We start from the raw sequence: 12,936 nt of genomic DNA, 5'->3' as shown, positions 1-12,936 counted from the left end.
AAAAAATAAAATTAAAAAAAAGAAAGACATAAAGATGAATGACACAGGTTCTTCTTCTAAAAAACTTACAAACATATGAGGAAATTGGATGTGTAAGTCAATAAATGCATAGGGTGAAAGTGCTGTAAGAGACCTCAACATACTGTAGGAAAACTAAGGGTTGTAATAATTCCACTCGGTTAGGAAGAAAAAGGCAAATAGTGAACAGCAATCCCAATTCGCTGAATACTTAGGAACCCCTAGGCACTGTGCTATCCTCTTTTTTTTAAGATTTATTTATTTATTTTTAGAGAGAGAGAGAGGGCACATGCAAGCAGGGGGAGGGGGAAAGGGAGAGAGAATTTCAAGCAGACTCCCTGCCGAGCCTGGAGCCCAACATGGGGCTTGATCCCACCACCCTGAGATCATGACCTAAGCCAAAACCAAGAGCCAGACGTTTAACTCACTGAGCCACCCACGCATCCCCATGCTATCCTCTTTCAGTGCGTGATTGTATTCCATCCTCATGACAATCCTATGAAGTAGGTGTTATTAGGCCCATTTTACAGACAAGGAAACTAAGTCATGTAGATGAGGCTAGGAATCTCACCCAGATTTATCTAACGCTAAGAAGATTAATGCTTTCAAGTAAGCATTAAAAGAGGGTGGAAGGGCAACAGAGGAAGAGGAAGAACCTCTGAACAATATGAGCAAAGACAGAGAAGACAGGAAATATTCATGGTTTCTTTCAGATTTGGGTAGTAATTAAATGTTTACTTATTTAGTAATGAATACATATTTTAAAACTGCATCCTATATAATAAATTCAATATTTTTTTTCCCATTCTCATATTTCATGAACTTTTTTCCTCAAAAGAAGACATACAAGTGGCCAATAGACACATGATAAGATGCTCAATATCATTCATCATCATAGAAATGCAAATCAAAACCACAATGAAAGAGACACCTGGCTGGCTCAGTCAGAAGAACATGCGACTCTTGATCTCAGGATTGTGAGTTCGAGCCCCACCTTGTGGGACAGTTTACTTAAAAAAATTAATTTAATTTAATTAAAAAAAAAACACAAATAAGTATCACCTTATACCTGTCAGAATGGCTAGTCAAGAAGATAAACAAATGTTGGCGAGGATGTGGAGAAAAAGGAACCCTCATGCACTGTTAGTGGGAATGCAAATTGGTGAAGCCACTGTGGAAAACAGTATGGAAGTTCCTCAAAAAATTAAAATTAGAACTACCATATGATCCAGTGATTCCACTACTGGGTATTTACCTAAAGAAAACCAAAGAAAACACTAATCCAAAAAGATAGATGCATACCCCTATGTTTATTGCAGCATTATTTACCACAGCCGAGATAGGGAAGCAACTCAAGTGTCCATTGATAGATGAATGGACAAAGAAGATGTGGTATATATATACAATGGAATATTACTCAGTCATAAAAAGGAATGAGATTTTCCCATTTGCAACAACATGGATGGACCTAGAGGATATAACGCTAAGTGAAATAAGTCAGAGAATGACAAATATCGTATGATTTCACTCATATGTGGAATTTAAGAAACAAAACAAACAAAACAGACTCTTAAATATGGAGAACAAACCAGTGGTTGCCAGAGGGAAGGTGGGTGGGGGATGGGTGAAATAGGTGATGCGGATTAAGAGTACATTTATCGTGATGAGCAATGAATATAGAGTTTTTGAATCCTTATATTGTACACCTGAAACTAATATAACACCGTATGTTAATTATACTTCAATTTTTAAAAAAGAGTCCCCAAGAATTTGGTGCACCACGAATACTCTGTTTGTTATAGAAGACAATTGCACAATAGTGAGATTAGATTATGTTATAATGAAAATACCTAAAAGAAGTCCTTAAACTATTAATATTTTGTAAATCAATAAGTTACTAAGAGAGCACTCTGAGGGGAAGACTTCGTAAGAATTCAAATATATGGTGCAAGACTCTTTTTGAGAATTTTTTTTTTAGGGGCAGTAGGGTGGTAGGAACCTAACATTTGAGCTCATATAATAAATAATTCCTGGGAAGAGTTTCAAGGTTATTAAGAAATAAGGACGGTTTGTTAAATATAATGTATGCTAATCTAATTTATTGTAATTTACAAATTCCTAAAGAAATCTGTTGTGTATCATTAGTACACCAGCAATTCTACCCTCCAGTATCTTTTTCCAGAAGGGCTAGAAATATGTGACATTACACATCATCACCACTAGGTGGGATCTCAACTAGTTTGTGAATCACAAAGACCATCAGCTGTAACCCAGTGCTAACTGGGAAGACAGGTACCTCTCTCATTGGGCTCTGGAGGATCGAATTATTTCCTTGGTGATGCCAAAAATTTATGTTTGGAGACGACACCAAATACAAACGTAAGACAAACAAGTGTTGCAGAACAAAATGAGAATCTAAGAGCATTTTCACCCAATAGGAGTGTGAAGAAGTAACCTCGATGAAAGATCAGTATAACTTCGGAAGAAAAACAAGCCCCACAAATCAAATAGAAAAGGCAACTAAGATGTTTAAGCAGAAACAGCCTAATGGTGTGACAAAACAATGATCCCTTTTACAATATATAATTTCAGGATGCTTGATAGCAAACAGTCTTTCGACCTAGCTGCATGAGAATGGTGACATATAGAGAAGATTCAAAGCAAAGTCAGTAAAATGTAAAGGAATGACGAGAGTAGCTACAAAGAATGGGGTAAAATAATGGAAACTCTGTTTAATCTAGAGAATGGCTGCCTACTCAAACAGCAGATTACTGTGTAAAGAGAAAAGGCTTAGGTTTCATAAAGGATTTAAGAAGACAGGAATCCCTCCAAAAGCAGGGTCCTTGCCTGAAAAGGAAAGCTTCAGAAGAGAAAGCCAGGTTTTTACGTTTTCAAATGTAAGTATCAAACCGAACCCTTGGGCGCATGAGGTGGCCAGTGACTCCCCAGTGGCCTCTCCAGATAGGTGGTCTATGCTGACGGTATGCTAGGTCCGCACCACACACAGCCAAGCTCGACAAAGGGACTCTACCCGGGCACGGCCTGTGTGGCTCACGTCATTAACATTCTTCTTTAAGCAATAAAAGACACGGGGCTATATTATCACTAGCTGGGGTATTTCAAAGTCACAGATATTAAGAAGGAAGAAACAAACTCAGAAAACAGACACACTACAGAGCAGGGCAACAACCCCAGAATAAAGAGGAACCGCTAACGTTAATTTCAGACCATTTGCTTCTGTTTACATGATTAATGTTTCTAATGCAAAAATCTTAATCTTCTTTACTGATAATCTTTTAAACAGCACAACTTGTTCTGCAACTAAAAGGAAGCTCATGCAAAATTCAATAGCTCTGCCTGGTTTAGACTGGAGCTAGCAGGATATTCAAATCCTGAGAGGTCAGCTCAACCTACACAGTGAAGAATATTAGCTCAGTTTCTGAGTGCACCGCTGCCAATTTCTTTTGATTTGTTTTATTTCATTTCCTTCGATGACAGAGCCCATACCTAACAAACACAGTGAATCTCATTAACACTAAAAATTTTCCTCTGCCTCTCCCTCATGCTCACTCCTCTCCCTCTCGGACCCATGCTGTCTTCCACTAACAGGTTGGAAACCAGGGGCCAGGGCAGGATTTCCCTTGAACTAGAAGTACCTTCCAGGTGTCCTCACACAGCCTTTTCCCAGCCACAAACAAAGCTTTGTCGTGATTCAAACCAGGTCATTAACTCATCCACAAAGTTCGACATACCTTTTAGAAGGATCTTTCTGAAGACACAGGGAGAGTAATTTCCTAAAGGACTTGCCGTACTTTTTCATCATTTCCTTATCCTCTATTCCTGTTTCTAAAGTGGGTGGATCGTTTTGCAAAGTCAACATTAACACCTGCAGCAGAAACAAACACCAAGACAGAATCTCAGTACAGCCTCTGCCCTAGTCGAGTTCTCAATGTTTCACAGAAGCGTTAGGGACCATCCTTGATGAGGAGGTGCTTTCCCATGATTTTAACCTTCCAGAAAGTGTGTATTCAAAGTACTCATTTCCTTTCGCGAATCTGTTCACGTGCCCTTTCACCTTTTTGTTATTCCATTGACAGAACTTACAAAATCTGTTGTGTGTGTGAAGAACGAGGTCCCAAAGCGGCCGGGACAGAACTTCTGGGAACTGGCTCCCACACAGCCTCGGGGAGCACGTAGCTCCAGCAAAGGCTTAGCGGAGGCTGGGAAAGGGGAGGGGGCGGGGGGGCGGCCAGAGCAGCAGTGAGCACTCATGTGTACAGGTCATTCATAAGTAAGGAACCGCCCGTACTCAAGGCTTCTGTTAACACACTGCCAACCCTAAAAATAAATCCACAATATCCCAGAAGGTAACACATGATTTCCTTTTTCTTTTTTTTTTTTTTTTTAAAGAGAAAACCTACAGAATATTGCTTAAAGGCTTGGCAAAACTGTGGCAGTAAGAACGCTTAAAGTTAGCCAGAATACAAGTTCCTAAAAACCATAACCAGAGCAAAAGGCCACGCTGCTCCTGGAGGGGGGACAAAACAAAACCAAAATACAGCTTCAAATCAAAAAGGTAAAAATTCCATTCATTCACAACATCAGAATTATTTGTTCAAAAAAAAAGAGAATCTGTAGTAAACTATTGACCTATAAAAGGAATAACCCTCATTAATGCATAAATCAGCCTTAATTTATGCAAACGTTATACATGCCAAGACTCCTTTCAAACACTTTCAGATGTGTGAATAGATGAAGGATTAAAGTGACAGTTTATTGTTTGTGGAGGATAAGAGCAAACAGAAGAAAGTGGGCAAGCTGTGAAGTCCCAATAGAGCCCCACAGGACGTTGGGCTGGGGTTAGCAATGGGACTTTGGATTCGGATGGGTGGGACACACGAAGGAGTGGGGAATGAAAGAAAACAAGAAATAAGAAAAAATAATGCAGAAAAACTGGATGGAAGGGAAAATCCTGAGTTGCTTCAGTGCTTTTTCTCTACAAGGTCAGTTCAACTGTTTACACCTCAACTTTGAATATTCTGCTAACAAAATAGGTATGTATACACACACCCCTAATCTTAAGTATGTTAAAAATATGTACATAAATACAGAGAGAAAAGAACAATGTAATGAACTACGCTAAGACCTTAACAGGGATTTTCTGTGATTGATGAAATTATGAATGATTTATTTCCTTCTTTATTCTTGTTTGGACTTCCAAATTTTCCCTCATAAGAACATATTAACTTTTTATTCAGTAAAATTATTGAACTTTGTTTATCCTCAGGTTTTTCTTAATCCTCCTATATTTTTCCAGTATTTTCCTAGGAAATAGTTGAAACAAAGACAGACTGTATTCTCTGTAAAATATCATCATCATTTCCACCAGCTATTTCAGTCCCCAAACAAAATCTAATTGGGTCCATCAGCCCTAATACCACCATCTCAGAATAAGTGAAATAATAATGTAGGCCAGTTAGAAGAATCACAAAAATCTGAAAACACCATCCAAATGTAGGTTATTGCCTAAAAACACTGGGCTCCCTTATTTCAGATGAGTCACCAATATGACACAGTGAGCACAGGGGTGAAATGTCACAGATCATTTAAAAAAAAATGGGGGAAATCCATCTGCAAAGATGATGTCGCGGTAATCTATTTTTAGATTTTCCTTGGGGGTCTGGGGTCTTCGGCTATCAAAAGAGTAGTGACCAGCATTTGTCCCGGTTCTCAACCTCCACTGGCCAAAGTGATCGCAGTCTTCAGACAGCTCTCTGCTAAGAATGTAAAGCAAGCTTCAAAGCCGGGAACTGGACTACTTTTGAGCTATTCTGTCCACATCCGACAACATTTAACTTGGCTGCATTCCTCCATTAATTCGCCTCAGGTCTAAGAGAAAAATGACTATGTTTAAGAGAATTACAGAACAGATTCCATTAAATCCTATTTCAAGCCAGACATATTATTTCCAATAGTAATTACTTTCATAGGAGGGTATTTGTGATAAGGCGCTGCTCCTGTTGCTAATTCAATGGCAGTTATCCCAAAACTCCACATGTCAGCCTTGAAGTCATAGCCTCTCACCTAAGAACAGAAGGAGGAAAAAACACAATTACACAGTAGGCAGGTCACCCGCCCGGAAGTCCATATCATGTTGGAGGTCTACAGCAGGGATGCACAACTCTGATAGTACTTTGCTAAGGCCCACCAATCGGGAACTAAATCTTAGTTATATGATGCATTCTAGTAAAATGATTGACTTGAATGAAATGTTAATGTATTTAGTGATACAAAGCATCTTTTTTTTTTTTTTTTTTTTTTTTACCTGTTCCATGACTTCAGGGGCCATCCAACACGGAGTACCAACAAATGTTTTTCTTACTTTATTCCGGGTAACATCACCCCCTGTTGCTAAGAATGCACTTACCCCAAAATCTAAAAGAAAAAAAAAAAATCACCCTTATTTTATGTAAGACATTATTGCTTACACATTCTGACTTTATAAACCTCTCTTTTCCTGGGGACCTTTCCAGTGATGATGAATTGTTCCAAACACCATGAAGCTCTCTCAGGGATACACCAAGGCAGTCCCGCCACCCACCAACCTACACTTTAGAGAACACCATCACGGGTGATGGGTCAGCAACCCCACCAGTCCAGAAACTCAGCACACCAAATTATATGTTCTACAAAAAAGTATCAGAAATCATAACTAACCATAAATTATTAATTCAATAAAAATGAAAACACATTCTCAGAGCCCTAAATATAAAGGATCTTAGCTTTTTGCTAAGATTCATTTCAACAAATCATTTCTAAGAATAGCACCGCGGGGGGGGGAGGGGGGAAAATAGCACGGGAAGCAGTAAAACCAGTATGTGATGTAGTTTCTTTTTATGTGTTTCTTTTGTTATGATTATTTTCCAGCTTAATTCCACATCATCAATGTTTGGGGAGTGGATTTTTTTTAAAGGTGGCTTGGGGGAGGGTGAAATAGAGGGGATTAAGACTACACTTATGGTGATGAGCACTGAGTAATGTATAGAATTGTTAATCATTATATTGTACACCTGAAACTAATATAACCTTGTATGTTAATTATAATTCAATAACAAGATTTAAATAAAGGATAATAACATTCATCTTCCACACTCTCATGGCGTTGCTTAAACAGTGCTGACACCTTAGGCAAAATCATAATAGCAAATCCACGAACCCAGGTACCTAAAGCCAACTGCCCAGGTTTGTACAGATGTAGCAATCAACACAAGGGAGAAGCTCAGTCAGTAAAGATTTTTTTTTTCCAACGTTTGCTTTTTGGATAATTTTCTTAAGTATAGATACAATGGTTTGTAGAATGAAATAATACTCTTCTTAACATCTATTACATACTAGAAATTCTTTTTGCAGGATGATGAATTAGGCATACTCTATATACATACACACATGTATTTATGCAAAAATGATGTTCGTTTGTGACCACAGAGAAGGAATACCTGGTGATTATTAATGCATGCATTCCTGCGTAGATTTTTACTAAAAGTTGAAGTTAGTTAATAAGTACCAGCTACTCAAGGCTAATACAGACCTACAAGCTAGAGCCAACTCAAGGACAGCTCAATAAGCCGGTAAATGGTAATTTAAAAAAGCAGTCAACACCTCAAAATGCTGCAGCCAACTATGTACCCTGAGCCCCTTCAAATTCCTCTCCTATAATTCTCCTTTGTTGGTCCCCTTTGATGACTTGCCAGGATGACAGCAATTACCAAAGAACAACATCAAGCACAAGCCAAGGTCAAAATGTATTAGCATTTGCTTTAGGCCTTCAATATTGTGATGCGGTAACACTGTAACCAGTTCCCGGAGTTGAAATATATTGACTGTTTCATTTTATTTACATTTACATTTACTCAACTCCCAACAGGATTTCAACTACAAGTAAAAGGAATAAAAATTGACAAATGTAGTCTTTGTTCCAACTGCTCCTCTCATGTTAATATTGAGCAAAAGCATATTCTGAAAATGCTATATAATTTAATTTGCACATATGTGCCAAACTCTAAAACTCTTTGAATTCTTATATTTCTGAGGGAAAAATGAAGCCTTGTGAAAAGAAATCTCTAGAACCAGTGAACCAGTGTCCTGTGGGTAGGAGCAAATAAAATTCATGTTCTTACAGAAGAACTAGGTGAATTAAATTATTTGTAAGCATCTACTATATTTGGCTAGAGGAAAAGATAACATGATCGGCTTTGAAAAATATTAATTTCAACTTAACTTATATTTCTGAAAAGTTCAACAATGAACCCAACATTCCATTTCTATTAAAATAATTTTGTAACAAGGGTGCCTGTGTGGCTCAGTCAGTTAAGCATCTGCCTTTGGTTCGGGTCATGATCCCAGGGTCCTGGCTCCGCACTGGGCTCCCTGCTCAGTGGGGAGTCTGCTTCTCCTGATCCCTCTGCCCCTCGCCCTGCTCATGCTCTCTCTCTCTCAAATAAATAAAATCTTTAAAAAAAATTTTTATAACAAAATCCTAAGTACATATCATCTGTAAATAAGTAAGAATATGAGTAGAAGTTGCTCTAAGGAAAAACAGATTTTTTTTAATGCAGTTGAAGCAACTCTACACGCCAGTCTCTCCTAAAAGATATAATCAGAAAAAAATCCATAGTTAACATTAAATTTAATTCCTTAAAAATACCATATGATTACATTAGACCTTTTTAGAGATGAAAAAAGAGCTGAAAAGAGTTGTATAGTAGCAATATATTATGGACAATACCCCTTCAATATATCCTTCATGATTCACATATTTATTCATAGCCTCCACTTAGAACACTCACTTTAAAGCCATAAACAGATGCTTAAATGTCTTTAAAGCTCAAAACAAAAATTCTAGAAGCAGAAAATACCAATCCTAACATCTACTCACGCTTATGACTCGAGTACATACATAAGTGGCTTCTATGGATTGCCAATGTGTATACATAAAGATTTCTATGTACTGAGAGACGACACTTTGACCGAAGTACATAGGGTACGTGTGTAAAAAGGAAAATTGCTCTATTCTGTCCAGACCACGTGCATAGGATGGGGAGAACGAGGGCGGGGAGGGGCAGAGCCACTGAAAAGAGTCCTTATTTGCTAAGAGGGACGTCTATACTGCCGAAGGGAGTGCAACAAGATACACTTGGGTCAGAAACCATAAACGTCTGTCTGGCAATATGGAATCAAAGGCTCCACATAGAGTTAGCCAGTCCATCTTCCTGCCTCCGGGAATAGCTGCATCTCAGACCAGAAAGAATGCTGTCAGCGTAGGAACTGAAAGGCTCCCCTCACATCTTTTGAATACCCACTTAGTGGCAGCCTCCTAAACCCCCACCTTCCTCCGGCTTTCTCCAGGACCATGCCCTGGCAACCAGGCCTTCCTCGGTCACACACCTGACTTCTCCCTCAGAGGGTCTTAAAGGCCTTCTCCTCCCCAGAATAAAGTCAAAATCCCTCAGCACAACATGCAAATCTGACTCCCCTTTTTCCCTCTCCTGCCTCAGCTGCCCCTACTCCCAAATTCAGACCTTGAGCCTCCCCCTGCTGAAGGACTCACTGGTTATCCCCAAGATCCATCATCAGTCCTGCCATCCAACTGGCCCCTCACAGTCTGCCTGTGCACCCAATGCTCTGTCATCGTCCAGGTACGCTGTTCCCTCCGCTAAGCGTAGCACGGTCAGGAGAGGCCGTTCTGCACATCCCGATTAAGAACGGCAGCAAACTTGACATCCTGACTCTTGGCGCCTTGGGGCTTTTTCACAGCTGCCTCTATGTTAGGGTGTGGTTAGTCTGATGTGCATCCAAGACCTTTGCCTCATTTGTGGTACGTGATTAAGTCACTCTGGGAATAGTCTTATTTGTATATACGTGAATGTTGAGCCCCCGGGCAGACCTGCAGGGTTTGCGGTATTAGCCACCTGATGTGGAGAGTGGGCGGACCCTCCAGGAAAGAGCATGGTCCTCACCGGCAGGGGCCATGCTGCTCCGCCAACCACTTAACCGGGGCTTCTGGGCCTTCCTACCAGCTTTCTCAGTTCTGCTAATTTTATATTACGTTCATATGGCTAACACTCTCCTGCTTCTTTTCCCCATGTATAAATCTGCTTTCCAACAAATGTGAGGTCGATCGATAAGCCACTATTCTCTGCCTTTGAAGTGGGGTGAGGGTTAAGCATGAACATTTTTACAGTGGTAGATATAAAATATGAGAAAAATAGGTTTCCTGGCTTTAAGCCTTGACCAGCAAGGAGAGGGAGGCCAGGAAACAATGAACAGAGCTACGCTGTGCTGTCTGTGTAGATAGGGGAACTACGGGCTGTCATAGTCATGACGGGCCTCAGACCACCTGGCCTTCGAGAAGAGGTTAAGACCTGGATAGGCAAGCCTAAAAGGACATGGCATTCCAGACAGAGAAACAGCCTGAGCAAAGCACAAGTGTTGAGCCAAGAAGAAAAAGTGTGTGACAGTTGAAGGGTCGAACAGGCTCAAATACCTAGAGGGGCCAGGCAGGAATGAGGCGGGGGAGGGGGTCCTGCACAGCAGCAGCCCAATCTCAACCATTAAAGGGCACTTGATACTTAGTGTCAGCACAGGGCGACGCTAGGCAGTGCTGGGCCCTCCCCAGGAGCCCATTCTCAGTGCAGGCTGCTTCTAGTCCACTGGAAAAGAAAATCACCAAAGAGGAATAGGGCCTGGCGTGGCCCATGTCCCCATTTTCCCTGAGCAAGCCAAATACCAAGATCTTTACGTAAAACCTCTCTTTTCTGTTATTGTTGGCAACAGATTCGCTTAAAAAAAAAAATTGGAAAAGCAAAATAGAGCAATTATGCCTCCCTGGTTTAGCCTGCAAAACGAATCTGCTAAGCTGCTGTGAGGCCTAAAATTTACTGAAGGTACTTTAACATACATCATATGCAGTATTATATTTGTGAGACCCAAGTGGTCAACTGGCATTCTGACTCAGAGTGCCCAGGGCCGGAAGGTTCTGGTCGCATTTGATTAAGGATGCCGGAAGCAGCTGCTAAAAGTATTTCTGCTATCTGTAAGTGTAAATAAGTATGAGCCAGGTGAAGGCCCAAAAGGGGCTATTATTGGAGAATAATAATGCCAGTCACCTGTTGGCAGGCATGATGCATGTGAGAAATAAGCCTTCTCAGATGAAAGTAAAGGTAGTTAGTGCACAGAGAATGGCTAAAATATTTATTTTAGCTAACCTCGCCACTCTTGCATGAACAAAAAGAATCCAGCCAGGCCCAGGAGTAAGCTAAGTCCCTCCCCAGTTCCAGGTCTAGCTTGATTCTACACGCCAAGTATACATGTACGAGAAAATTGCATCTGGAATTTTTTGCCAAAATTCGTCTGCTTCATGTGGATTTTTCACTCACCTAGAAGGACAGAGAGCAGGAATTTCCTTGAGCCTACAGAACAAACCGTGAGAACTCTTTAGGGGCTTGCTTGCCAATGAATGGCAAAATTCAGTCTGAAACTTGATTTCCTTAAAACCTGGGAGTGGCGTTGCAGGTAAAGAGCCAACCCTAACCCTCACCTGCCTCCAACATCTACAACAGCTACTAATACCTAGAAGGAGGAACCTGAGTCGCACATGAGAAATTGGCTCAGATTAATTCAACACTTGGCCAGAGAATGATGGAATCAACACTGGATGGCTCAGAGCTTCCTAAAATGTACTCAAAACAGGTTACAACAGATCAGATCCCTTGAGACCTGCCAGCAGCTGGCTGGGGGTCTTGGGGAGCGGGAGCCACCACAGACGCAGGGCCCCCTGCCAGCTCCTTGCTTGAGTCAGTCTCTTTTCCCCAGTGGCCACGGTCTAGAAAAGCAGGGAAGCACCGAGACTGTGGAGGAGCCCAGCTACAGAGTCTAAGAACCAGGGAAGGGAGAGTGAGCCTGATCCGCATGACCCCCCGGACCACCGCGGGGCTCGCTCTAGCCAAAGAGGAAATCTGGGGAAAGGACTCACGCAGGGATGTTCAGGAGCAAAATCAACAGGGCCTGTACCTTTAGAGAGACTCTGGAAGTGGAAAGGATTAGACAAATTCTTAGAAAAATATGATGATTTAGTGGCTATTGGAATTGAAGGAGAGGAAGGAATTAAAAAGATTGTCTTGCCAAAGACCACATACACAGCAAGTTATCGAGGGTCTGGATAAAATCCACAGCCCTTCACAGAGGAGTTAGCCAGTTAGCCCTGGTTTCCTTTTTGAGAAAATTCAGTGTATTTTTCTGTACTGAAAAGGAAACGCAAAATGGAATAATGGGGTTAATACTCCACAACTCTTGAGCTCTTCCCTGAGTAAAGATCAAGTTGTGATTACCCAACACAGAAAAACTCGTTTGAGATTCCCTGGTTAATCCGAAATGTCATATTTATATCATCAAAAACAATCCCTTCACAATTTGGTTTGACTCCCAGATTTTTTTATTTATTTTTTTTCTCACAAGAGACTCTTAAGACTTGACTGGCAAAATTGAAGTGTGCTTCTAAACGCCCAGGAACATTTTCAGGGCTGCCAGCATCCAACCTTCCTGAGTCCCCCAGGTTTCCTTAAAATGCCATGCCACCAATGTTGGATGAATGAAGAAGCATGTAAAGAAGTATGTTATGATTTAAATAATGCAAACTATATAACCGTGGGTATAAAACAGAAGCAAATATTTTCTTAACAGCAGACTATGGAAAGTTGTTTTAAACACCGTACTGAGGGGCGCCTGGGTGGCTCAGTCGTTAAGCGGCTGCCTTCAGCTCAGGTCGTGATCCCAGGGTCCTGGGATCGAGCCCCCACATCAGGCTCCCTGCTCTGTGGGAAGCCTGCTTCTCCCTCTCCCACTCCCCCTGCTTGTGTTCCC

The 12,936-nt window shown here is 41.0% G+C and overlaps 1 protein-coding gene across 1 annotated transcript in view; it reads right to left on the bottom strand.

Moving 5' to 3' along the window:
* Positions 1-12,936, bottom strand: part of STK39 (serine/threonine kinase 39) — a 310,863-nt gene that overhangs the window by 203,221 nt on the left and 94,706 nt on the right. Inside the window, exons 6-8 of the mRNA XM_035007841.1 lie at positions 6,344-6,453; positions 6,001-6,102; positions 3,771-3,904 (exon numbers count right to left, since the gene is read on the bottom strand). Of these exons, the coding sequence (XP_034863732.1) occupies positions 3,771-3,904; positions 6,001-6,102; positions 6,344-6,453 (346 nt within the window). The remainder of the gene's footprint in view (positions 1-3,770; positions 3,905-6,000; positions 6,103-6,343; positions 6,454-12,936) is intronic.

This window comes from Mirounga leonina, unplaced genomic scaffold (genome assembly GCF_011800145.1).
Source record: "Mirounga leonina isolate KUSES-001 unplaced genomic scaffold, KU_Mleo_1.0 Mir_151, whole genome shotgun sequence".
Taxonomy (NCBI): domain Eukaryota; kingdom Metazoa; phylum Chordata; class Mammalia; order Carnivora; family Phocidae; genus Mirounga; species Mirounga leonina.
The sequence above is the reverse complement of the archived record's forward strand: the minus strand, read 5'-3'. Positions and strand labels throughout refer to the sequence as shown.